Below are 27,956 nucleotides of genomic sequence, written 5' to 3' on the forward strand. Positions count from 1 at the left end.
AATGAAAGCAATTAAGTAGCCTACTTTCCTGGTCTCTCTCCCATTTTTTTTTTTCTTTTTTTTTGTTTTTCAGGAGGGAAGGACATAATTATTATGCTACTTTAGGTTTGAAAGCTACAAAAAGGAAACAACTTTTACTTATCCATCCTGATTATTACCACATTTCAATAAAAATACACTTAAAATCTAGACTGCACTTTAGACCAATAAAATTTTAACAGACTTCTTAAATAATCAGCCTTTGAATTAAACACCCATAAAAAAGCTCTTTGGCTTATTTTTGGCTGTGTCAACCTAATTTCACTTAAGCAGCACAAATCAAGGTATGATTAGCTGTTCAAAGCATAATTATTCGCACTGAAATAAAGCTTGCTGCTGAGTACAGCAGCCTTTGACATCAATAATGATAACTGAAGAGGCAAATTCCATTGAGACAGTTCTGCTGTTATTTCAGTGTGCTTTAGGTATTAGGGAAAAAACCCAAGGTGTCCAGCTCATGGGTTATTATGTATTTCAAGGTCACCCATTCACATCCAAATAATGAGAAAGAGTTATTATTTTTGAAAGGTGATAGATTATATGGAACAAGTCTTGATGTAGTGACTAGTACCAAGCGTTCCTGTGAGAACATGCATCATGTCAGCTAGCAATTTGATTAGCCGTAAGGTAAAAACAACAAAAGAATAAATGGAAGTGGAGAATACACTACTGTTTTAAGTATGCTACACATGGAAACTACTCCTTAAATGCACAGAATTTGGTAAATCAGCCATCAATCTGTTAACAATAAAGATACTGAAACTACTATGAATTGTAAGTTGGAGTCAAAGCATCAATCATCTCCACTAACTTCAGTGGAGCTGTAAGAGTGTTTATCAGGACAGGGGTTTACCTCATGATAGCTGACAGTTTAATACAGACAAACATCCAGTGGAGAAAAAGAAACCATTAAAAATAGTAACTTTAGATCTTACATTTAATAGAGAGAATCAATCCCTGATTCACAGAGATGCACTTAACTTGGGGGATGGGGAGAAAAAACAAACAACAACAACAAACAAATCAGAAATAAAGAGTAGGGAGCTGTTAAAGGGAAGGACTGGGAAAAGAGAAAGACAGCCAAACAAAATAAAGGGTTTGAAAAGTATACAGGGAATACCCAATCTAAAAGAGAGATTGAAAGTTTGAATTTGATCAAGGAAAATACAGGAAATTTTGAGTCCACCATTATAAGTTTCTCATTAATTAAGAAGACATATCTGAATTTATCAAGCAGAAAACACTAAACTAGCAATAATAAACTCTTATTTAAAGAAAACTATAATTGAGAAAAAACTACAAATAAATTTAAAAAAATAACTTGCCTGAAAACCGAGGAGTTTTTCACTAGGCTTAATATGTCTCTGAAATTCACATTCCACTGGTTGTATTACTTTGATGCCATCTTCATAAAAAACATAAAACATGTTCCCAATTCCCAGACCTTAGGAACAAAAACACATTGAAATGTATAAAATTAAATAATGACAAAAAAGAAAATCCTTGTCTTGAACTAAAAGCCTCATCACATTTTTGGTGTAAGATCAAATCATTAATGCATATAGTGCTAATACAGCTAATCCTAGGGGAACTTTGGCTGTAAAACTGAAACAAAATTGTTACGTTATTCAGAATGTATTTCACATAGTTTTCTCCATTGGCAAGACTGTGTCTTTATGAATACAGATCTAGAAAGATATAGTTTGACAGCTGCAATAATGAAAGTGATCTTGTGAAATCATCTACATTGAAACCAAATTAATATAAATTCTACATGTATTCTTATTTTTCTTTTTTCTGAGGAATGGAAGAGTTAAAGTAATTTCTTTATAACATTGAGAGAGAAGTTCTGAATCTTTGTTATAAGCCCTTATTTGACATTTCATTCAGTCAGAAAAGGAAATAGTCTCTACTGTATTTTATTGCAAAGCCAGATTTGGGCAGATACTCATTCCAAGTCTGAAGGGACACAAATGTTTATAGAACTATTCAATCCTTTTACCACAATGTTGCTGAATGAGAGGCATGATGCAATGTTTTGTGGAGAAGGTGGGAACCAGAGCTGTAGCATGAAGTCTCATAATATCTGTGCCCATGCTCATGACCACAAAAAAGGTCAGTCTCCTTAGTTTACACTATGTGCATATTAAGACAACAGTTGTTGATTTAGTAGGTGGATGATATGATGGATGATTTAATATTTATTGGAGTTAATATTTGTAAAATTATATGAAAATTCACCATTATAACCAACTCTGACAGCTAAACTGTAGGCTACAATGACAAAAATGTACATGTATCCTGGGTACAGGGCCTAAGCTTACACTTGATATAACGATATTTAGTATAGGAACACAGAGTAATAAGATCCAGGAAAAATATATTTGAGTCTGAAATTCTGCTTATCCTAAATTCTGAAGGAAAACCTATGTTAATAGAGAAGGAACACATCTTAATATCAAAGAATATAACAAGAACATTAAGGGAGGGAGGGAAGTATGTGTTTGTGTACAGAGGTATGTATGTACACACATACATAAAGGTTCCCAGTCCCCATTAGGAATAACATAGGTAATACAGTCATTTAAAAGCTAGTAATATGCATAAAGTGGCCAGGCCATGCCCAGAACAACCAAGTTCAATTATCATTGAGAAATCTTGTAGAATCATTTCCCACATCTGGCCAAGTTTTCCTAAAAAGAAAGTGGGGACAGTCTCCTAGCATGGTTTTCATCATTTCATCTCAAATCTATCTATTAATAGGTTACCAAAAATTTGTCTATGCTACATTTGTGTAGCACAGAAGTTGGCTCAGGTTCAAGAAAAATTCACCAACCACACCTATTCTGAGCATAAGGTGCACTAAGGGCAATGCCTACTCTGGTCAATGGAATACTTTTGTATGTCTTTGCAGGTAAATCATTCGGCCTACGTAAGATAACACATCAAGGTCTTTCTTTAAAAATGTCTGACATTGCATCCTGTAAGAACAGCTGGAATTTGTAGGTAAGCCTGACTGAGGTTAGGCTGCTCCTACCAGTGAACACAATGTAGAGATCTACAGCTGAGCAACTGGCTTATTGTATCTTGGTGACAAATAAATAAGTGGAGCTGTCTTGGGACAAAACAAGGTTTTCCCTTCTCCCTGGTCTCACTGACTAAAGTATATTATAGTTATTAGCAGGATAAGTAATACCAGAACGTGAGGAAGTAAATCAGCTGATAGCCCTAAGTAATACAGATGTTTGATACGCAGACTCGTAAAACTTCCTCCTCAGTTACCAATATTCCAAGGCAGGCTTTCCAATGTACAGATAATATTCATGTACAGTAACCGAGCCCAAAATTTTAAGGCTTTGTTTCCAAAGCCTGTATAGTAATATCACTGTTTTTTGAAGAACAGTTGAAAAGAGACACAGTAAGAAATGTCCTTCCATTTCAATAACGAGTTAAAGAAGTCAGTTCATATAAGGAACCATATTCCAATGAAATAATCACAGAATCATAGTATCATTTAGGTTGGAAAAGACCTCTAGGATCATCAAGTCCAACCATCAACCCAACACTGCCAAGTCCACCACTTAACCCTGTCCCTAAGCAACACTTCTACACATCTTTTAAATACCTCCAGTGATGGTGACTCAAAAACTTCCTGGTTGGGCAGCCTGTTGCAATGTTTGACAACCCTTTTGGTGAAGAAATTCTTCCTAATATCCAATCTAAACTTCCCCTGGTGCAAGTTGAAGCCATTTCTTCTTGTCCTATCACTTATTACGTGGCAGCACAGAGACCCACCTCACTACAACCTCCTTTTAGGCAGCTGTAGAGAGCGATAAGGTCTCCCCTCAGCCTCCTCTTCTCCAGGATAAACAACCAAACAACCCCACTTCCCTCAGCCTCTCCTCATAACACTTGTGCTCTCCAGACCCTTCACCAGCTTCGCTGCCCTTCTTTGGACACGCTCCAGCAACTCAATATCTTTCCTGCACTGAAGGGCCCAAAACTGAACATAGTATTCCAGGTGCAGCCTCAACAGTGCTGAGTACAGGGCATAATCACTTCCCTGCTCCTGCTGGCCATGCTGTTCCTGATACAAGCCAGGGTGCTGTTGGCCTTCTTGGCCACCTGAGCACACTGCTGGCTCATGTTCAGCTGGCTGTCAACCAACACCCCCAGGTCCTTTTCCACCAGGCAGCTCTCCAGCCACTCCTCCCCAAGCCTGTAGCGTTACATGGGGTTGTTGTGACCCAAGTGCAGGACCCAGCGCTTACCCTTGTTGAACCTCATACAATTGACCTTGGCCCATCGATCCAGCATGTTCAGATCCCTCTGTAGAGCATTCTTACCCTACAGCAGATCAATACTCCTGCCCAACTTGGTGTCATCTGTAAACTTACTGAGGGCACACTCAGTCCCCTCATCCAGATCATTGATAAAGATATTAAACAGAATTGGACCCAAAACCGAGCCCTGGGGAACACCGTTCATGACTCTTTGGGCTCGGCCATCCAGCCAGTGTTTCACCCAGTGAAGCATAAGCCTGTCTAAGCCATGAGCAGCCAGTTTCTCCAGAATATGGTGGGAAACAGTTTCAAAGGCTTTACTGAAGTCTTGGTAGACAACATCCACAGCCGCACCTACAAGGCAGGTCACCTGGTCCTAGAAGGAGATCAGGTTAGTCAAGCAGGACCCACCTTTCATAAACCCATGTTGACTGGACCTGATCACCTGGTTGTCCTGTACATGCTGCGTGATGGCATTCAAGATGGTCTGCTTCATAACCTTCCCTGGCACCAAGATCAGACCAACATGCCTGTAGTTTCCTGGATCCTCCTTCTACCCCTTCTTGTAGACGAGCATCACATTTGCTAGCTTCCAGTCAATTGGGACCTCCCCAGTTAGCCAGGACTGCTGGTAAGTGATGGAAAGTGGCTTGGTGAGCACTTCCATCGGCTCCCTTGGTACCCTTGCATGGATCCCATCCAGCCCCACAGACTTGTGTGTGCCCAGGTGGTGTAGCAGGTCACTAACCATTTCCCCCTAGATTACGGGGGCTCCATTCTGCTCCCCACCCCTGTCTTCCAGCTCAGGGGCCTGAGTACCCACAGAACAACTGGTCTTACTAATAGACTGTGGCAAAGGCGGCATTAAGTACCTCAGCCTTTTCCTCATCCTTTGTCACTATATTTCCCCCCACAGCCAGTAAAGGCTGGAGAGTTTCCTTAGCCCTCCTTTTGTTTCTGAGGTATTTATAGAACCATTTTTTTATTGTCTTTTATGGCAGTAGCCAGATTAAGTTCTAGTTGGGCTTTGGCTCTTCTAAATTTTTTTCCTTGCATAACCTCATGACATCGTTGGAGTCCTCCTCAGCTGCTTGCTCCTTCTTCCAAAAGTAATAAACTCTCCTTTTTTTCCTGAGTCCCAGCAAAAGCTCCCTGTTCAGCCAGGCCGGTCATATTCCCCACCGGTTTGTCTTACAGCACATGGTGACAGCCTGCTCCTGTGCCTTTAAGATTTCCTCCTTGAAGAATGCCCAGCCTTCCTGGAATCTTTTGGTCTTCAGGACTACCTCCCAAGGGACTCTGTCAACTAGAGACAGGCCAAACTCTTGCCCTCCAGAACTCCAAGGTAGCAGTTCTACTGACCCCTCTCCTGACTTCTCAAAGAATGAAAAACTCTGGTATTTCACGATGGCTATGCCCAAGACAGCCTCCAACCATCACATCCATCCACAAGTCCTTCTCTGTTCGCAAACACGTCCTGCGGGGTGCCTTCCCTACTTGTCTTACTCACCAGCTCTTTCAGGAAGGTATCTTCCACACACTCCAGGAACCTTGTAGACTGTTTCCATTGTATTGTATTTAGAGCAGACCTCTGTTAAGTTGAAATCCCCCCCGCCCCCCAAGAACAAGGGCTAGTGATTGTGAAATTTTTCCCAACTGCTTATAGAATATTTTGCCTACCTCTTCATCCTGGTTGGGTGGTCTATATCCCCCCTTCCAAGTTGTTATGCCCCAAAACTCTCTGAGCGTGTGTCTATAAATATCTGCACAAATATGTAATCTATACAAATATCTAATCACTTAGGCAAGACACCTTTTCACAACTACAGGACCTATTCCTCCAAAGACATCTGACCTAATTTTGCAACCCTCCCCCCATCAAACCAAAAACAACCCAGCACATTTATAATACAGTGCCAGAAGCAACAGCAATAAATGCAAATATATTTGCTTTATTTAGACAGAATCTATATTTAAAACAGGCTAACACTGATTGGAAAAAATGGTGATGGTTTTGGGTTTCTTTGCATATGGATTAATATATGGATATATTTATGTGTGTGTATATACTGTATTATTATTGTAACACAAATTAATGTACCTTCAAAATCCTTTCAGGTTTTCTGGCACCTACTTTTTTACACTTACACTATCAAGCAGTTGCGATAAGGCTTTTGTGTACCCCATATACAAATATGCATTTCAGGCTCTAACGCCTATCTGTGGTTTCACAATCTTAATTGTCCTGCTAATCATCCATCTCTCCCTTCTTATCTGTTAATACTTGGATAACAGAAAATGGCATAGTATGCACGACCCGGGGAAGTTAGTGGTGATGCTTATTGGCATCTTCAGGGTATTCCTCTCTTGTAATAAATTCTGACACTGCAACCAGTAACAATATTTGTTGGACACACAAGGATTGACCAATGAGAAACACAAGAGAGATCGAGAAAATCTGCTCTAAAAGATCATACTGTCACTTCACATTCTCAGTCTTTACTATAAATTGCTTTCTGTTCAGTTTCACAGTAGTCATAGAGAAATTTGAACGTCTTTACCATAAGCACTCTGGTAAGCTAGTATATTTAATTGGTCTTTATCGCCACAGATTTAAGTTTTCCTAAGTGCTTTCTAACCATTGAAAGCAACACAGGGCTTGACTTGAAAAGACAATCCTCTGAAAATCAAGGGGATGTAATCATGCTTTTAGTTTTATTCAGGATAAAACACAAGTAATACCTTCCCAATAAGCGGTGAGAATACCATAAATTTGAAAACTTTGGTATTAGAATCTTGTTGTGCAGCAGTTTGTTAGCTGAACTGTATGAAACTCTGAACATGTCATTTGTACTTTGCAAGGCCAACAGGACAGGAGGATCACAGATAAGCTCCACTATAATCACAGAACTGGTTGTTTATACCAGCTGAGCAACTGGTAAAACAGGAATATAAAAACATAAACTAGTTCACATTTGTATACACACGCAGAAATGCCAAAGGTTACTATGTAATTAGGCAAATATAAAATTTTTGAATCTTTAAATTAATTTAAAATAAGTCTTTAAGAAACATGAGGAAATACTATTTGCAGCATGAATTAATAACAAAGCCTCATCCACTTACAGTATTATCAATCTTCCAACAGAAGCAATTGAAACATTTCCTATTTCTGAAATACATTAATTCCAAAATTGCAACTTTGAATTCAGAACAGGCTACTTAGAGCAACTAAATGAGAGCCGATTAAAACATTTTTATTATGACATTTTTCTGCAATATGCTTTATAAGATTATCTCATGTATATGGAAATTAATACATATGTAAGTAAAATGTACTTTCCATGTACTGCCTATATTTATGTTTATCCTTCAGTTGGTCACAAACCACAAACCTCCATTCCCCCTCCCAACATTTACAAACCCTTCCCGAGTGTAAGAAGTAAAATGCTTTGTCTCATCAAGCAATAACAGGGACCTCAAATTTAAACTCTTTAAGATTGTAATTTTGTCAAATAAGAATGATACAGGAAGATCAATCCGAACAGCACACAGGCTGATTGCTTGGAAGCTTTATCATGTCAGCAAACAAACAAAACTTTAAAGTTTACATTTAAAATCTGAGTTTCTTGTTGTATCCCTTTGAGTAATGGTTTGAAATTTTTGAACAGCTTACATCCCTCTCTCTCCCCAAAAGGAAAAGCAGTTCCCAGAGGCATGAGCACTTCAAAGATTATTTTCCACTATATTTTTTCTTTAAATCAAATCCCTCAAATGTTCCAAAGGGGAAGGTAATTACTGTAACTGTAGAGTATGAACAAAAAGACCCAAACCAAACACACAAAAGGAACAATAGATGAGCATTTAATTTTAGTATAGAAAATATGAAAAAAGCCATCTGTATTAGTACCTTGCTCTCGCCACAATATGTTTGCAACTGCAGCATGTAAGAGAGAGAAAGAACAGAAAACACAAATGAACAAGAAAAAAACCATGAAATGATATATCAGTTCTGAAATAATTATGATGCTTTAACCTCTAATACACTAAAATAATGCTACAGGTAAATCAATGGAAACAGTGAATTAACAACAAGATTAAAGTTCTCTATGTCATGTGACAAAATTGTGATTAGCCATCATAGTTATTGGGATTAGGGTAAACACCATCACCCTCTGTTACACCCTTCCCCCTCGCAGTTAACTCCCTTAGCCTTTATCAGTAGTGTGTTTCATAATCCATTCCAAAAAGCACATGGAACTTGCATACACATAAATTAGGTTTATTAATTACAGGTGATGCAATTTTCATAATTTCTTTAAGCACTGGACTTGGAAGAAATTTATTTCAGGACATAGTTATGAGAGAAACATGCAAAACTGAAATGCATACAAGATATTCTCCTGTATTACTGGTAACACAGCCATGCTATCAAAGTTGTCATGCTATATAATTTTTGCCATTATCTTTGGAAGATCAAGATGGGAGCTATAAGATGGCATGGTAACCAACTAAGCGTTTAAGTTGGCTTTTTCCATGAAAACATAAGTTATACTTGGCATCTTGTTTACCATTGGATTTTAGACCTTTGAGATCAATGAAAACCAATTATCCTAATATAGCTTTTTCTGTCTCGAGACAATAAAAAGAAAGCAAATATAATTTTGCAAAATTTAAACACTGAGAGCTCAGAATGCCATGGAATAAACTGTTTAAAACGCCATCACCGAAAACCAAAGTGTTTTGTAAAGTAATGATCCTAAGAAATAGAGAAAAATTTAAAGGAAAATAATACAACACAGAGAACACATATACGTCATACATAGACATAATGAAATTGTGATGTTCATTGAAACAGGGTGATGCAAAAGCTAAAATCATTAATGTGCTTCAAAAAAAAAGCATATGGAAAAAGTAACGGAGGACACATGACTAAATATTGTCTTGGTACACGAAAGTCCCTCAACAGCTGAATGCTCAAGGTTGAGAATAGAAACGGGAATAAATATTACTCCAGAAAAGTCCTGGATACTATGGTTTTCACAAGCATCTTTTACTGGGCACTGCTGAAGACACGACCAAGATGAGCTTTTTGCTTCACGCAGTGCAGCATTTCTCTCGTTCTCGTGCTCTGAAAGAAGTATGTAGAAGGATCCTTGGAAAAATTGCCAATCTGCTTCCCAACAAGTTCATGATTCAGAAACTTAGAATAACAGAGCTACAGAGCTACTGGGCTTTTGGTTTTTCTCTCCCTCTCCTGTACTAATTTTTGTCTCCTGAGGTTTTTTCACAAACTCTCTCATCAGAGCTACCTCATTATATAACCTTAGACACAGTATCTAAACTGTGTCATTCAGTGATCCCTTGATAAAATGAATCACAGAATCACAGGTTGGAAGGGACCTCAGGGATCATCCAGTCCAACCTTTCTAGGAGGAGTACAGTCTAGACAAGATGGCCCAGCACCCTGTCCAGACAACTCTTAAAGGTGGTGATTACTTTATACCTTCAGTGCTTTGAAGTGTATAAATGAGAGATTCCCATATAAGTAGAAAGTAGCAGTAACACTGTTGAAGTGAGACTGAATCCTAGAATTAAAAAAGTTCCCCTTTCCAAACACAGAACATCAGTGCCTCTTTCAAACATGCTCAGTCTGTTTTATTATCTTTAAACCAGCTCAATACTCTAGACTATTATGAGTTCATTATTTTCAAATATCATCCTTGCCTTTCCTTTAATATTTGAACCATTAGGATCCAATAAACTGCCCAAAGCCAAGATTAATGGAAAGTGCCATCTTGTCACTTACTCAGGCTGAGTAGTAAACCTTTACGTCAGGAGACACAATATCTGTTGAACTGCTGCTAAGGTCAAAATGGTGTCAACATGTTTTAAATTTATTCCTCAATCATTTGCCCTTATACTTGCTCTTCCGATTTCAGGTTGTTACTTTCAGAAGAGCCTAGCTTGACGTAAGACTTGACTACATTGACTGAGTATGTGTCCTCCAGACATCCAGCTGCTCTGAATGAAACTTCTTGGTGACTAAATTGCTAACACCAATGTGACTCTTACATTTATATCCAGTGCTGACAGCACAAAATGGATTTGGTTTACTGTATATTTCAGTGCCAGACATGAACAGAGTATTTAGCATGTCTCTTCTAAATAAAATTTGGTTGCTTATGTTTAAACTATTTGATTATTCTCCTAAACTAGACCTCTGACTATAAGGTGAATCACGAGATGAAATATTAGGTTGATGTTTTATTGACAACTACATTTTTTTTCTTTTTTTTGCATAAGGACCTAATGAGTAGATCATCAGTACTGCAACTACAGAAAGAATGGACTAAAAGGTTTAAGAGATCTTGAATTATTTTAGTTTAGGCAAGAAGAAAACGGTGCTGATTTGTATAAGAACATGTAAGAGAGACTCATGTCCAAGTGGGTTTTGGAACTTCTAACTTTATCCATGCAAGCCCAGACAGCGGCTCTATATTCAGATGACAGTTCTGTGTTTGTCTATGCTACCTTATACAGTCTTTTCTTCTGTAATAAAGCAAATAAATTTCCCCAGGGCAACCTGGAGGATTTTCTTCAAAATTAGTTTTCTCTTCACATTGTGAGCAAAGAATCATGTGATATACGGCACTTGAGGTCCTGTAAATTTAGCCATAAAATTCTACTTTTTATCAGTCTTTTTTCTAGGGGTGATGTAGGAAAGAAAATAAAAAGTAATTACAATTATTCAACTGTGTGGAACTATACAGCAGCAAATGAAATGATTTAAGGTGCTAAGTACAGAACACATTAATTTGTGTTAATGCAAAATGATGCCTAATGTAAATGTACAGTTCTGAGCTTTACTCAAGAAAAAAAAGGGGGATAAAAAGAGTGCTTTATAAGCCCCACACTTGTTAATTTTAAAATCATTTCAGTTTTAAGAGAAGTGAGACATTATTTAAGAGTACAATATAAAATCATAAATAACAGCCATCACCTCACTTATTACAGATCAAAAAACATCACATTTTTTTAATGAGTCCTAGAACTTGTGTTCAAGAAAGATGTCCAGTCTTGAGATACAGACTGAATGTTGGAACAAATACATCTATGGATGGAAAGTATGCTAGGGAACATATTGTTTACCTTCTATTTGGTTAAGCAAAAATCAACATCTTCAGCCACACCCTATACTCAGTTCTCACACATTTCTAAGCTTCAGGATAATTACTGATAGATCTCAGTAAAATTTTCTGGCTTTAAGACAGAACACCACCACCTTCTTTTGTGCCCCTTTTCTCTGATTTACAAAAACAAAGGTATTCAGCCAATATACAGTTATTAAATAACATCAGGGAGGTACTGGGAGCCTTGCAGAAGACATTGCATTCAAGGAGTTAGAGACCTCGAGCAGGTTATGTCTGCTACACTGGGCCTTGTGCTCAGGGCTTGAGAAGCCTGAATGCTTGCATGGGTAGCTGCTACAAGGGCATATGCTGGAATGCCTGTAACAACTTGAGCTGCACGCTGGTGGGTGTTATGACAGAAATAACACTGTAACCTGTCAGAAGATACATGGTTTTGTTTGTTACACAAGATAAAAGGAACCACAGTATGGGAGGGTGAGGGAATCTCTCCATGGACAGGATCTGCACAGCCTGCTGTGGGAAAACCCTTCGAATTCACCTGATGCCACATGAATGCAGGGTGCCCAGCATTTAGAGGGACATAAGACTTACTTGCTATCTATAGTCCTCTTTTTATTCTATCTTATTAAAGCAGCTATTTTATTACACCATTTGTTGTCAGGCCTTTTATATTGGCATCCAAAAATAACCCCACACCACGCCTCTTTGCCCACCTCCCCTACCAGTGCAGAACAGGGGAGAATCCATGTTTTCTTGAAAGAGAATTTCTTTTTTAAAAAAAAAAAAACCACACTTACAGCTCCATAAAAGTCACTCTCATGGTCCTTACATAGCTATTCTATGCTTTTGTGCTCAGAGCCAGCCTTTGATTATGAGTAGCTAACATAACATCTGAGCGCCTACTCTTCATCTTTGTTATTCTTTTTCTGTGGTTGGCTGAATGGTAATAGGTTGCACATTTTTCAGTAAACTCTGTACTTAGCACTTCATGAAATTCTTCAGCAGACTGTAACATCAGTACAGATTCTTATCCCCTTTGGATACAAACAAGAAGTGCAAAAATCCATGGTATTTCTGTTACTAAATGAATAAGAGGGTGCTACGATGTCCCTTTCCAAATAAGTTCTGTATCCTACTCCTTCTTATCACATTAGTAATAAATGTAATTGTGTTCACTTTTCTGTCTCAACAGCCAATGTCAAAGCTTTCAACTACGTCAACTACAGCGTTCTTCCTCCTTGTTTTTCTTTTTGCCAAACATTTAAGGCACAACAGTTGGAAATAAAGAGTGTGTGTGTGTATATATATATTTGCAAGACTGACATTCAGTGACTTTGGAGATTAAATGTAGCTCTTCTGCTTCCTTTTGGCAATATAATTAGTTGTTCACATATTCAGTAATCAGCACACAATACTATATATATAATCTCCAGAGAAAAACAAGATCAGGGCAATAGGATTCAGAAAATAAACTTGTTCTTGAAGTACAATACTTCATTTTCTTCCAGAAAGTTTTCCCTCTTCTGTCACATGCTTCAGTGGTCATTATCCAAGAAAATGTTGAATAAGATTTCAAAATCTATTAACTTTTATTTAAAAAAAAAAAAATTAATTAAAAACTGTCATTCTTTTGTGTATGTGTATTTTATGTATGTGTGGTTAAATAATCTTAAATTTCAATTTCTTTTCTCCTGGCATTACATATCATGAAAGCTAAATAAAGTGTTTTTAAAAAAATCTTATTTTGTTGCACTGGCACTCATGAAAAAAACAGATATCAATTAAAACCTTAACATCTGAAAAATTTCCTAGCTTGCTGCACTAAGAGAACAAAGCAGTTTAAAAAAAAGGCTTTAAGAGGAAGGAAAAACAGCAAGAAGACATCTTTTCTGCATTATATATTATTCCAATAAACTGGGGGGGGGGGGGGGGGGAATCCACTGATATCTTCTGAAATGCAAATAATGATTGTTCATGAATATAGAAGCACTGTTGTTAGTTCCAAGTTTTTTTCGCAACAACACACAAACTTAGTATTTAAAATTATCTAAATATTTAACTTGACTTTATATCAGAACATATCAGCTGATAGATAAAAATCAACAGTTTCATATCAGCTCATTGTGCTAAACTTTGCAGTATCAGATAGGAAACCACTGTCCCCTTCCAAGCCTTCAACCCCAGAAGGGCAAGAGGTCACAAGCAGATGTAATAGAAGAGAGGACAATAAGGAAAATGCAGAAAGATCATATGGCAAAAGTGTGGAATTCAACATTACTTTTCAGAATTTTCCCACCATAATCTGCTGTACTTTTAATTGCATAAAAAAGTAATTCCAAGATGTTTGAAAGGATGATGTCTGCTTACTTCATTGATAGACACCACCATTGGCAATTGGTCTGGTTAATCACATCCACATCATAAGGAGAATGCATCTGCTATCTTACTCTTTTTTCTCATATCTCTAATGTATAAATACAATTACAAGGTAGTTCTATACGCTCATTACCATCTGGTTGCTGAGCCACACACGTTTTTAATGATGATTTTTATTTTTAAAATAATAGTGCTAAAAGTAAATACAAAGTTAAGGTGATTTACTTTTTGCTCAGCTTCCACTATCAAGCAGAATGAAAACATTTATGCATATATCTGCTTTTAATTTTATTCTTATTTTACAAGAAATTCAGATTTGTTAGGGTTGTACACAAATGTAAGTATATATAAAACTTTATTTGTGAAGCAAACACTTTTTTTCAATGTTATCTACTGCTTGCTTCAACTATTTTAAAAGTAATTATGTCAATACAAATTCCATCAAAATTCCATTCTGTTTTTATGTGACAGGCACTTAAAATTCGCTTCAGGTTACGTTAATACAATAACCAAATATCTATTTTTATGAATATTAAACTATTATTTATCAGTTAGAAGTCACAACTGACACCTTACTTTTGGTTAAATATGACCATGTTACCTTATTGTTCTTTATTTTCTATAAATCTTTACAAAGAATCACGCTGAAGTCCTTTCCCATAGCACATTAGCTCAATCCAGTCTACACTAGTAGGAAGAAAAAATGGTTCGAGCTGAATTTCTACCCTATACTTGGAAGTTTGAAATGAAGACTTTGCCTACAATGTTGTCAACAAGAATAAACTTGTTTAGCTCTGCCATAAAATAAAATGGCAGCATAAATTATCTCTGAGGAAATTAGGTAAATAGGTACCATTCAGTATAAGATGTGACAGAAAGATTCTATTAAAGTTGCGTAAAGCCTTTCAAGGAGAACTTAGGCCATAAATCACAGTCAAAAGGCTTTTAGTCTCATTCCATGTTCTAGACAGTGGAGATGCCTGGTTGCTTATGATGGCCATAAACCTGTCAAGTCAGTAGCATTCGGATCACACAATACCTTGTTAGGTGATAGGACTACGACATTACGTAAAAAAGGCACAGTTAGAAATAGATCTACTTAACAGCATGGAATGGGTATATTATTTTTTTAAAATTTAGCCCCAAGACACAGTGCATGAGGCAGATAATTTCCATCCTCCTTTGTGTGACTAGGTGAAAAAATCCATAGAAGTTGCTTTGTGATATATGATGATATCATAGTCGGTGAACTGAGTGACACAAGAGTCTGTGATTGATGACCAAGAGTAAAAGCTACTAAATATTAAAATATCATCAAGAAGTGTCAAATTGGTCTTGAAAATGCCTTAATAGCATTACTTGATAGCTTTCCATCATGACAGTTGTCCCCCCAAGGTGCACATGTATGTCTCAGTAAAATTTAGAGAAATACTTAAGAAGTCATATTAATTGATGGCAAACTAAACTGCATTTTCTAAAATGAAGTTTTGGAAAACATTAAGAGAAATTAATATATTGTAAAAAGCAAAAAATAAAATAAACAACAGCAATGCACAGAACTGTTTAGCTTTAAAGGGAACAGCACATGTATTCATGATCTATGACTCTAGCTTGATAGGATTATGCTAAATTGAAGCTGAGACCAAAGCAGAACTGATGTACCTGTCAAAGTCATCGAGAAAGAAAAAAAAAAAAGGATTTTAAAGTTATTTTACTGAAAAATATTTGACTAGTAGTCAAGGTAAGAATTTTAAGTATCTGAAAACCACCCCTGAAAATATTCACTTGTCTTCAATGACCACCCTTTTTTGTTTTCTTGTTTTCAGTACTGCCAGCTTTTCTTTAGATCTGTAGATTACACTGATATAGTCTGTCTAATTCTTTCAATTAAATATTCCCATGCTATTATAATTTTCCCTTCTTATCTTTTTTAAACTCACAAAATGGTTTGTTTATTTATACTCTTTAGCTATGCATTATATTCCATATTCAGCTAACATTACTTTGACTAAAAATTGAAATTTGGACCAATTCCATTTGACCTAATACTACCTGAATGTAACCTTAAAAAAAAAAAAAACAAACCAAACAAAAAACCCCAACAAACCCAAAGATGGAAGCTGCCATTTCTTCCTCCTGTTTGTCATTATTATTGTAATTTTTATCGTTATTATTGTACTCTCTATCAACAAAAAAGGCAGTAACATCTTCCCCACTCCAGTCTTATAAACATTGTCAAGACACAGCGTCAAATTATATTTGCTCTGTATTTGAATTCTTCAGCTTCCACACAGTGTTTCAGCAAAAAACAAACTGATGATTTTGGTTTGCCTTATGACTTTGAGGAGTTGGGTTGATCCAAATCTGTGTTTGTGACTATCAGAGGTAGTCATCAACATAAATCTGCAGTGCAGGTGTCAGTTTCTGTGCTTATGCTTTAAATGCTGCTAAATGCAGTCGTATGGAGGAGAAATCTATCAGTTAATAAAAGATTTGAGAGTTCCTTAAAATGCAACTCTATGTACTGCAAGTTAGGAAATGGAAAGCCACCTTTATCAGTTACTGCAGAGATGCTGGAGCACTAAAATAAAGATCCTGTTTACAAAAAGAGAGAAACAGCAGTCCTTAAGAAAAGAAGTAGCCTTTAGTTACAACTAACATTCCATTTCTGTGCTAACAGAAGTTGTTCCAGAAGCTTGATGTTCCTTTACACCAATGCAGCAGCAAAGTCCCCAGAAATCATCACAAATCGCTGCTAAAGGTAGAAGAAAAGTATTGTGATACCAGAGCTACTCAAGATTTAAATTGTACTGATATGAACCAGATTTTTTAAAATGTGCCATTGACAATATTCTTCTATAAATATTTTTGTGCTGCATTTGCACAGAAGCAGAATAAAAACTGCAAACAGAAGGCCAATTAAATACTTTCTACCTTACAAAGGAAGAAAGCATTTAAATATAATATTTAAATATTTAAAAGAACCAAGTTAAAAGAACCAAATGAAGTACATAAAAACATTTGCTAAAACTTGTTTTGGAAGTTTTGTCTGGTGCTATTAGTTTTGAATAAATTTCTGACTACGTGGTAAAGTTCAAGAGGAGTACCACTACATACGCCTTTAGTAGCTCCCCCACTCCCTGAAACTTCACAACTTAAGTAGCTGTAGGCTAGTTAGACCGGAGTATATGTCCCAGACAAAAGAATAGACAACACTCACACAGAATTCAATTCAGTAAGAAATCAAAGGATGAGAATATAATTATAAGTCTGCTAATATCTTCTAATAGAAACCAGGTCTTTTCAAACAAACCTGATTATATTCTCCGATGCAATTAGAAGTTTGGTAATGTAAAAATTCATATAGATGTAACCCAGAATTTTGCTAAACATCTAATTTGTTACTGCAGAATATTCTGATTAAATATTAGAGTTATACAATAACAGTAAAGTGCATGTTAATTGAATTAAAAACTGCCAAAATGGTTAATCTCAAAAAGAAGTTTTTGTTGTTAAATCATTAGTAAAAGGTGAAGACGACATTGCTGGAGTGTGTCCAGAGCAATGTGCAGTGCGTCTTGTCTTAACCATTTTCATTAACAATCTGTGAACAAACATAAAACCATTTCCTAAGAAATCTGCGAATTACCTGGTATGATAAATAACAGAATTTCTAAATGTTGTTTGAATTACATCATCAAGTACATCTCTAAAATAAATTACATTCTGATATAGCCAAATGCAAATTTAAACATGTAGGGAAAAGTAACGCACAATATGTCTACACTGGGGGGTTGAGATAGGTGGGGAGGACCAGGATTTGGAAAGTGAGGCCTGATAGCATATAGGGTATGTGGCAGATAAACATATAAACATAATCTTCCACCACTGATACTAGTAACAAAAAGCGACAAGAGATCAGTGGATGCAGAAGCAAAACACTACCAAATATGTATTTCTCTCTCCAGAACATTAAAGAAACAATATTTTTCATTCTGCAAAAAGCAGTTCCCATTTTTTACAAAAACCATACCAAAACCAGTTACAATCCTCCAGGCAAAAAGACCATCTGAGTCCTATGATAACTGTCTTATTATGAGAAACTTTGCTTAGTGTGAGTGAGAGAATGTAATCATTATTAAATAATGGTATATTCATAGGGCAAGAATTCTTAAGAGGTTAATTTATTGGAAAAAAATGAGAATCAAAGGAGGAAACTGAAGGAAAAAACGACTTCAAAATGGAAACTGAGCATCATTAATGAAACTCATTAATTAGTAAAGCAAAATACCAGGAGATTCTTTGTGTCTCCAACTCAGGTAGATGCATTTCTGGAAGGATACACTTCAGGCAAACAAAGTATTAGATCTGTATTCAGGCAGAACAGGATGCAATTTAAAGCCTTGTGAAATGGAGAAGATAGATTAGAGTTAGAGGAAATAGTTTCATCACGCTTAAATCTATGAATCCATGAAATACCTATTCTGAAAAATCAAACCACATTGAAACGAAACTACAACCAGATTTTAAACTGCTGTTTGTACTACAAATGTGATTATGCCAGAGACTCCTTCCAACACAGCTGAGTTCTCTCAGGTATTATTAGAGGAACATGACAGTAGAGGAGACTCTGCTGTCTTCAATGAGATTTAGACAGGGTTGTTAATCCCCAGAATGTTTTTACCAGTCACTGCAGGGGTTATCCAGCTATCGCCCAGATGAGCTATCTCATTCCCCATGGCGTTAATGGCGAACTTGAGGGGAAAATGGAATTCACAGTACAAAACCAGTTTCCAGTCTCTAGAGAATTAAAACAGCACAGTTCTTGCATTCAGAAATATTTTAGATGCTACTGTTGTAGGAGTAGGATGTACAGATCTATTTACTGTATGTGCTACATGGCTCTTGTTGACTATCAAAGTCAAGATACTTTAAAATGAATGTTCTGAAAAGGTATATAAGGAGCCAATAAAGAAGGCACAAGAAATACAGAATTAATTAGAATTTTTGTTTTCTTTCTAAGATGATAATTAATACAGAAAAGATTACTATCTAGTGGGAAAAGAAAAAGAATTATTTTATATTTGTATAAAATGTCATAATGAACATAAGTAGCTTCCAGTTACAGTAGAGCACTTGCATGAAACATTTACTTTCATCTTAAGGCCAAATTTTCTCAGATTAAAATATAGCCTTTCCAACAGTGATTACAAAATATAAAAATTCTCAGGCAAGGGCCCTGCTGGGAAGAAGAAAGGAGAACAAAGACCACATTATGAAATGCACGCACACAAGGAAGAAAATTAACAAGAGAACGGGGCTTGTTCAGCCTGGAGAGGAGAAGGCTTTGGGGGCACCTAATAGCAACCTTCCAATGCCTACACAGAGTCAGGCTCTTCACAACTGGCTCTGCAGCAATTGGTATTGCTGGAAAAAGCAGACAGGCTTCCACACACACAAGCCCTTCTTCAGGTCTTATACAGAGGCAGCAGACTCCAAAGCCTGAAGAATTACTGAGAGTTTAACTAGTAAAACTGCATTTAGACACTTAGATCAGGGAAACCAACTACTTTCTGTCAGGGGTGGTCAAAATGATACATGAACTACTGCATAAATAAATGCTATCAAAATTATCTCACACTATAGACAGTTTCTACATACAAGCCTTCTTTTGACTAATTTTTTTCATGTTTACAGGTTTTCCTTTAATATATATTTATACTTCAATATGCTGTCTTACTTAAAAAGGCAAGTTAAAGAAAAAGTTCCACTTACTAGGACTACAGAAAGTTCATTCTTCTCAGATATCTCTCTTATTTGTTTTAATTGGTACTAGAAGTAGTGTTATTGTCCACATGATTTAAAAAGAAGCAGCAGTATAAGATGTCATTCAATTTCTGTGATCACACAGCAACAGTGTACAAGACATTAAAGTGACTAGATACTCCTGGATGCAACTCTACCTCTTATAGAGGATTATTACGTAGCTTTTAAGAGATCATTTTGCCCTTGTGCTCCTATCCATTTTTCTTCCCATTCTTTCTCCTTCAGTGCTTAAGTGTTCTCACTAACCTGTCCTCTTTCTCTTGCTGATGCCTGTGTCCTCCCTTTCTTTCTTATATTATTGGCCTCTTCCATTGTCCTTCTCCCAAGGTCTTTTTCACTTCTTCAATTTACTCAGTCTTATTTCTCCTTACCTACCTTTCCTTGGATGTTACTTGGAGGACCACTCAAGGAGCCAAGAAGAGCCAAGAACACAAGAAGAAAGTATTCCTCACTTTCACATCCACAAAAGCCCATGGAGCAAAGAAAAAGCAGTTACATTGAGAATGTACCGTGTTCTAGTAGTCCTAAAGCCTAGGTCTACTGAGTGCAAATGGTATCTTTAGAATGCTACCAAACTGCCAAGAAATGTCCACCCACTATATAAATCACCAATTGCTTGGAGACTTTTACAGTGTCAAACACCGGAGAAATCATTATTTTTGTTGCAGTATGTTCTAGTGATAATCTCACTGCATGAACCACCAATATCAAGTCCTAGACTGTGATATAGCGTTTTTAACATGGGTAAAACCACGTTTTCTTCCTAACCTCTGTTTCAGGAGTGGCCACAGTATATTAGTAGAAACAATTTAAAAGCACCAAAAAAAAGCTGCTGTTTGAGACAGATAGCAATAATGGAATGTGTCAATCTACATGGTCAACATCAGAAGAATTAAACAGGATCCGACAATAGACAGCACCAGACATTTATCAACAGTATTTATAACAGATGTTTATATAGGTAATATAAATTAAAAATTTCCATTACAACTTCACAATCTAGCAAAAAGTGTAGATGTGTTTGGACACAGATGTTAAGTACATAAAATTTCAGCTACAGAATGAATTACCTGGTAAAAATAATGCTGAAGTTAAGGTATTTCTGAAACTGGAAACTTAAAAATAAACAATGCCCTGGCACCCCTAAGTCATACTCTGCATTATATGTTATTATTTTTGCTACTAGTATCACACATCCCACAACTCAGTATAGGTTTGCCATTCACTAAATTTCTTTTCTGTTTATAATACAGACACATGCATTATATGCCTCTGTAACCAATGCTGAGACTTTGAAAACCTAGCAATCTGATAACATTTTTAGGCACAAGGGTGAAGCAAAGCTTTATTTATTAATTAACAATCTATTTATCCATAATGGCACTGGCTTTAATTTAGGCAGAGGTGCCAGAAAATATAAAATTTTCTCTTAGGAGCTGTTGTACACCACCCATTCCCTAATGAATGAGCTAGCGATGCCCTTTCTGCTACCAATATTAAATTTTTCTCAAAGAACTGTCCTGAGTTTTCTGCATAACAATTGGGATGTGTTGAAAATGAGGTTCCACAGATAACTACCAAAAATTTAGCTTTTTACGCAAAGTAGCATTAAAAACCAAAAGCTTTCATAAGCACATAAAAAATGGGTAAGATAAGTACAATTGTAGCTTATATTTTAGAGCTCCATTGTAAAAGTTCTCAATAGGCTCCCTCTCAATAGCCAATCAACTCAATATTCTGAAATGCTTTTATTTTGCTATGATTTTTTCCTTACATAAAAGCAGACAAGCCCAGATTAACTGACAAGCTAGTAAGAGTCTGTTCTTCTTTTGTTCAAAGCAATATCTTAAGATTTCCAGAAGGGAGTACTCCAGTAAGGAGGAAAAATTAAAAAAATTTTACAAAAAACCCCATGCCTGCTTTATTCTCTTAAAAGAGGACACAAGCAAAATTATTTATAAAAAATGTTATCTATGACAGGTATAGTTTATATCAGATCATATGAAATCACACTGACATTGCCAGAGACTATCTTTAGAATGTAACTTGTGACCGAATTAGCAGGCTTTAAATTAAAGTAGTAGTGGCATTGTGTTTAAAACGTGTGGGTGCAGGAACAAAAGCCCACAGTCCTATCCAGATGGATTTACCTAAGTAATTCTCTACCCTAATAATCCCTAATTTGCTGCATGAACCAGTGTTTTGGGAGAAATATAAAAACCAGCAGAGAAGAATTAATAATAAAGCCCTTCTACTCTTAATTTTAGTTTCCTAAAGTTAGCAACTCCTCCCTGTAGAGGGACTTTTTCTTTATAACAAAAGCATTTTTAAACTTTATCTATCAAAACTTGTTCCTGTGAAGGCAGTTTATTCATACACTTGTGACAAAGATATTGATAGTCATACCTTTTTTTTATTATAACCATAGAGTGATTAAGGTTGGAAAAGACCTCTAAGATCATCAAGTCCAACCATCAACCCAACTCCACCATGCCTCCTAAACCACGTCCCAGAGTGCCACATCTACAGGTTTTTTTAACACCTCCAGGGATGGCAACTCCATCACTGCTCTGGGCAGCCTGTTCCAATGCCTGACCACTCTTTCAGTGAAGAAATTTTTCCTCATAACCAATCTAAACCTTCCTTGACACAGCTTGAGGCCATTTCCTCTTGACCTATCTCTAGTAACTTGGGAGAAGAGACCAACACTCATCTCGCTACAACCTCCTTTCAGGAACCTGTAGAGTGATAAGGTCTCCCCTCAGCCTCCTCTTCTCCAGGATAAACAACCCCAGTTCTCTCAACCTCTCCTCATAAGACTTGCTCTCCGGATCCTTCACCAGCTTCGTTGCCCTTCTTTGGACATGCTCCAGCAACTCCATGTCCTTGTACTGAGGGGCCCAAAACTGAACAGAGTATTCAAGGTGCAGCCTCAGCAGTGCCAAGTACAGGGGGACAATCACTTCCCTACGCCTGCTGGCCACACTATTCCTGATACAAGCCAGGATGCCGTTGGCCTTCTTGGCCACCTGGGCACACTGCTGGCTTACGTTCAGCTGGCTGTCAACCAGTGCCCCCAGGTCCTTCTCTGCTGGGCAGCCCCCCAGCCACTCTTCCCCAAGCCTGTAGCGGTGCATGGGGTTGTTGTGACCCAGGTGCAAGACCCAGCGCTTGGCCTTGTTGAACCTCATACAATTGGCCTCGGCCCATCGATCCAACCTATCCAGAACATTAAGGTACATTCTTCTGTACCTTAGTCTTCTTGCATGTACAGAAATGGGTTTCTGCATTTATTGCAAGCAGTGTTGATTGCATAATGTGATTTTACAAATCCTGTAAAGTTAACTGATCTAAAATTATTGCATTACAATTCCGGAAAACAGTATTTTGCACTAGTGTGGCTATTCCTGCATAATCACTGCAGATCAGTTCTTTAGAGGATACAACATTTAGGTAACTAAACCACTTGCAAACTGGATAGTTGGATATAAATGTTTTGTTGTTAAGGCTAAACAAGTCTTAACTAAGCATAAACAAATTCTAGCTTGTGCGGGTTTTGTAATTTGGCAACATTCGCATTTTTCACAGACTGCAAAAGGCAACTGGAGGTGACCAAGCTACTTCATATTACCAGATTACTAGAAATTCAGCATGATCAAAACACTTACTTATCCTCAGCTGCCTTCTCGGAAATGTCTGAGCAGTCAGTTTCATGACACTTCAAAAAACATGTTAAGAGTTTTGAAATGACAGTTATAATTAGTGTTACTGAAAGCAGCTAAGTAAAGATATTAACATTTGGATTATAAAATTTTCCTGCATGGAGAATTTCCTCTGAAACGTTTAAAGCTTAATAAACCTATACGTAGCTGAACTCAGTGTCTCACGAAAGGAAGTGTCAGGCAGACTTGCAGTGCTGCTAATTCTGCCTCTAGTATCTTCTGTCGTGTACTCGTCACTGTTGAATAAGCTCCTAGATAAATAGGAATGCCTTAAGTTAATGCAATCAGATTCACTAGCAAAATAGCTATCATTTTACTGATATATTTCTAATGAATATGTAGTGTTCATTAAAATAACAGATTTAAAAGAAAAAAAAGGCAAAAACAGATGGGTGAAGTGTAAACTCAGGAATGGATTTTTCTGAGCAGAGGAAAGAAAGGGAAGGGGAGAGAAGTATCAAGGCAGGCAAATAACAGGTAAACGGTTTATAAGCCCCACTATCGTTCAACAGAGGATAAAGAAAGCTACTTTTCAGTAGTAGTAGGTATTTCTTTGGCACATTGAATTCCCAAATCAGCAAGTGAATGGGATCACTGTTCCTCTGCTTTTCTAGAGTGCCACAGTTATCCAGGCACATGACTGCGTGGGCAGGCTGGAACTGATCTGGATCTGCTGAGCACTCCAGCAGGTGAGATCAAACCCTATGATGACTCTCATGTCACAAGGACCAAGTCTGATTCTTGGAATATCTCAGGAATATACTGGAAGAAAGACTGGAAAAGGTCTTCCTCACACACCCCCATCAACCCCAGAAACCATACCAGGACTACTGATTTGCCTTATTTAGGCATCCAGCTCCTTAAATCTCTTACTATTCCATTCATATGCAAGAAATCTACACGAGGAAACTCAAAATTTTAACAGCAATGTGAAAATATCATTTCACAGAACGAATCAGAGATTTCATTTTATTTCTAAACAAACTTCAGATTACGCACTTGGCCTTTAGTGATTCTTGGATATTATTATTTAAACTTTATTTTTTTAATTAGTTACCTACACATACTCCATTTTCATTTATTTAATGTTTTACAGTTTTAATATTGATTTAATGTTTAAGCAAGTGCTACATGTATTTTTATACTTATAATACTTACGGGTCTTTCGAGCAGAATCTTCTACAAACAGAGAAGAAATGTCTTCATCCACCCCTGCTTCATTCTTTGCAATACAAGTATATGCTCCTGTGTCTTCATAGCGCACATTGCTAATGTGAACCTCACTGCCATTTGCTGAAAGGAGGGGAAAAATTCAACATGCAGACATGCTACATTGCTTTCAGATTATACATTCACAAGGCTTTCTCTGCTCACACTAATTAAACCATTTTCTTTCCTGAGTTCATAACTTGGAGGCATGCCAAACTAATCCAAAGGTATTCAACTGGCTAGTGAATTCCATGCACTATTATTCATCTCGCAGATATTTGGAACACCTCAGCTGATTTTGCATTTCAGAGCCAAATATCAGTCTGAGGTTTTATATATGTTTAAATGACTATGGTTGTCTTTAAAATCACATAAATATTATGTCTTTATTATGTTGCATTTGGTCACTTGACACTATAACCGGCTTTGCACAAAATAACCCAGGTTTCCAAGGAACATATGGGCTAAAATTTCAACACAATTTTAACAAAATTATTTGTTTCTAGTAACCAGAGGCACCTGTTTTTGTTTTCGTGTGAATGCAGTGTAACAATTGAAAAAAGAGGCATATTGGAATTTTACACCTATATCAGCGTAGGAGTCTATGGAAACCACTTCAGGAGTCGTACATCAGCTTGAGTAGGAACATCAACAAACAGTCCAAGTTTCACAGGCAAAGGTCTTCTAAATAATGTGACGTGAATAATGTTGTGACCAGTGATTCACTGCATTTTAAGTATAGTATACCTGTTCAACTGTAGGATCTATTTTATAAAAACAGCTTTGTAGATATTCTAAAATATGGACTAGAAAGGGCACTAATACTCCTTCTAGACCATCTTTCGCTTGAAGCTAATATATAGATTACCTTGCAAAAAAACTCAGGGAAAATGCAATAAGATTTTCAAAATGTTATTTCAAATAAGCATATTCAAGAAAATGGTATTAAATGTATTTTGCTTAGAGAAGAACCATTCTTATTTATTTATCATAAATATATGATACACAGGTGAGGGAAAAAGAATTCCACTCAAATCCCTTCAGGAGAAATTAACAGAATGCTGCTATGGAGGAATTGTCCACCACTTTGTCTTCATAGTGGAAAGTGTTTCTGCAAGGCAAGTGTTCACATACATCCAGGAGAGAGGGCCATGAAAGAACAGAGGGCTATGGCACCTATAGGGAAGGTAAGACTCTCGTCAGAGAAGCACTCACCATCTACCTGTCCCACTGTTTCTTACACTTCAGCCTGATTGCTGTCCTATCCTAATACATTCTAGCAAATACAGAGAAAGCAGAAAAAATACATGTCTTGGGGAGTTACTGGAAGTCATTGTGTGAAATGTTTTAGCTTAGACTTCAACCCATGGTTAAAACTGTGTAAGAAGGACAGCTAGTATGGAACGGATGCACTGATAAAGCATTTGCAACCTGTAGAAAACAATGTATGTGACCCTTTACCTTGAAGAGTTAGCTGTTTGGATAACTTCGGAGTGATATCAATCCCATTCTTCAGCCAGCCAAGTTGTGGGTTGGGAATACCTTCAGCATGGCACCGAAGGCTAGCTGTCACACCCGGCTCCCTTGCCTGGCTCTCTGGATAGACTCGGATGACTGGTGGCACTGAAGGCAGGAAACAATTATAATTTAGTAGAGAAGAGTATTATCTTAATTTAAAGAAAAATAATTATAAGCAATTCTAAAGATTCCTGCAGCAATATATAACAATGCACAGGTGTGGTATTAGTCACATATTCAGTGACATTCAATGCTGAACTCTGTCACAGTAAATTTATGAAACAGAAAGAATGTTCTGTGAGAAAAACCTCTTTCACTGCCTGTGGTATCAATGAAAAAAGCCTGAATTCTAATTCAATAGTTTGGGGTTGAGTAATAAGATTTTTATTTTTCCTTAAATTTCTTCATGAACTATGAATAATGTTCAAACAGTAAGTTATAATGTGATGTAGAGAGACTGTAACTGTCCTGCTTCACAAACTTCTTTTTTAACATTTCATCTCCACCTTTCCCCTCTCTCCAAAACACCTATCAGCAATCAATTTTAATCCACTATAATGCTGTATAAAATACGTAATCACATAATGGTTGAAAGTTAAAAGGGACCTCCAGAGATCATTTTGTCCAGGCCCCCTGCTCAAGCAGGGTCACCTAGAGCCAGTTGCTCAGGACCATATCTAGGTTTTAGACTGTCTCCAAGGAGGGCACGTTGCTGACTCATGTTCAACCTGTTGCCCATCAGGACAGTTAGGTCCTTTTCTGCTGGGTGGACCGCATCATGTATTGGTGCATGGGATTGTTCTTCCCCAGGTGCAGGACTTTGCAATTCTCTTTGTTGAACTTCATGAGGATCCTGCTGGACCATTTCTCCAGCCTGTCAAGTTCCCTCTGAATTACAGCATGACCCCCTCGTGTATCAGCCACTCCTCCCAGTTTTGTGTAATCTGCAAACCTGCTGAAGGTACAACTCTGCCCCATCATCCAGATCATTAATTAAGATGTTAAACAAGACTAGTCTTGTTAAACAAGACTAATCTTCTGAGTTTCATTATTAGTAAAATACGAGAATTGTTGACAACCCTTTTCCAAAGTTTGGAAACTTGCTGCAGTATATGCTTACCAACTAAAAATTTGCTACATACCAGAGAGAGGACATATGACGTCAAAGTGAGCATATTCCTATTGGTAATCAATGATTAAGCAAGACTTTTTAGATGAATAATTATTGATCTTATCTTTAATTATGTATAGAGAGAACTTGCTTGAGGTTGTTTCTAACAATAAAAAAATTAACTGTAATGAAGGTTAAAGAAGCATACATCCTATTCTCCAAAGTTTTGTTTAATGCAGCTTTAAAAATGTGGAATACTTAGCTGGTGTCACAACACACAGCTGGGTAGAGGATGAAGTATCAGTTGATAATGAAAGAAGATAACAAGATCAAAAATTAACTGTGTCTATTTTGGCACGAGATTAAATATTTTCAAATGCTATCCAACTGTTTACAAGAAATGTCCCAGCATGCTGTCCTATTAAAGCATAAAAATGCTTCAGATTTCTACACTGCAAGAAACACACAAATGTACTGCATCTCAGAGAAGATGCAAATATCAGTAGGTTTCAGGGATATTTTAAACCCAGTTAGAGATGAAGGTCTTTTCAAATAATATACACAGAAAATTACACATAACCCCAATATGCAAACTGCAACACTAAAATAAAAGAGCATGGAAGAAGATTAAAAATGTGAAAATTATGGCTGCTAATTGCTTAGACTACCAGCTGAGAGCAGCAGCATATAAAAATCAGGGATTTAAGGTTTCTATTGA

The 27,956-nt window shown here is 36.9% G+C and overlaps 1 protein-coding gene across 2 annotated transcripts in view; it reads right to left on the reverse strand.

The window, feature by feature from the left end:
* FSTL5 (follistatin like 5) overlaps positions 1 to 27,956 on the reverse strand; it is a 334,169-nt gene that overhangs the window by 45,313 nt on the left and 260,900 nt on the right. Inside the window, exons 9-12 of one of the 2 annotated variants that reach the window (XM_075091051.1) lie at positions 26,071 to 26,232; positions 24,559 to 24,693; positions 8,233 to 8,259; positions 1,365 to 1,483 (exon numbers count right to left, since the gene is read on the reverse strand). In XM_075091051.1, the coding sequence (XP_074947152.1) occupies positions 1,365 to 1,483; positions 8,233 to 8,259; positions 24,559 to 24,693; positions 26,071 to 26,232 (443 nt within the window). The remainder of the gene's footprint in view (positions 1 to 1,364; positions 1,484 to 8,232; positions 8,260 to 24,558; positions 24,694 to 26,070; positions 26,233 to 27,956) is intronic. The other variant, XM_075091052.1, reaches the window with a different exon arrangement.

The sequence above is a fragment of the Phalacrocorax aristotelis genome, chromosome 4 (genome assembly GCF_949628215.1).
Source record: "Phalacrocorax aristotelis chromosome 4, bGulAri2.1, whole genome shotgun sequence".
In the NCBI taxonomy this organism is placed as follows: domain Eukaryota; kingdom Metazoa; phylum Chordata; class Aves; order Suliformes; family Phalacrocoracidae; genus Phalacrocorax; species Phalacrocorax aristotelis.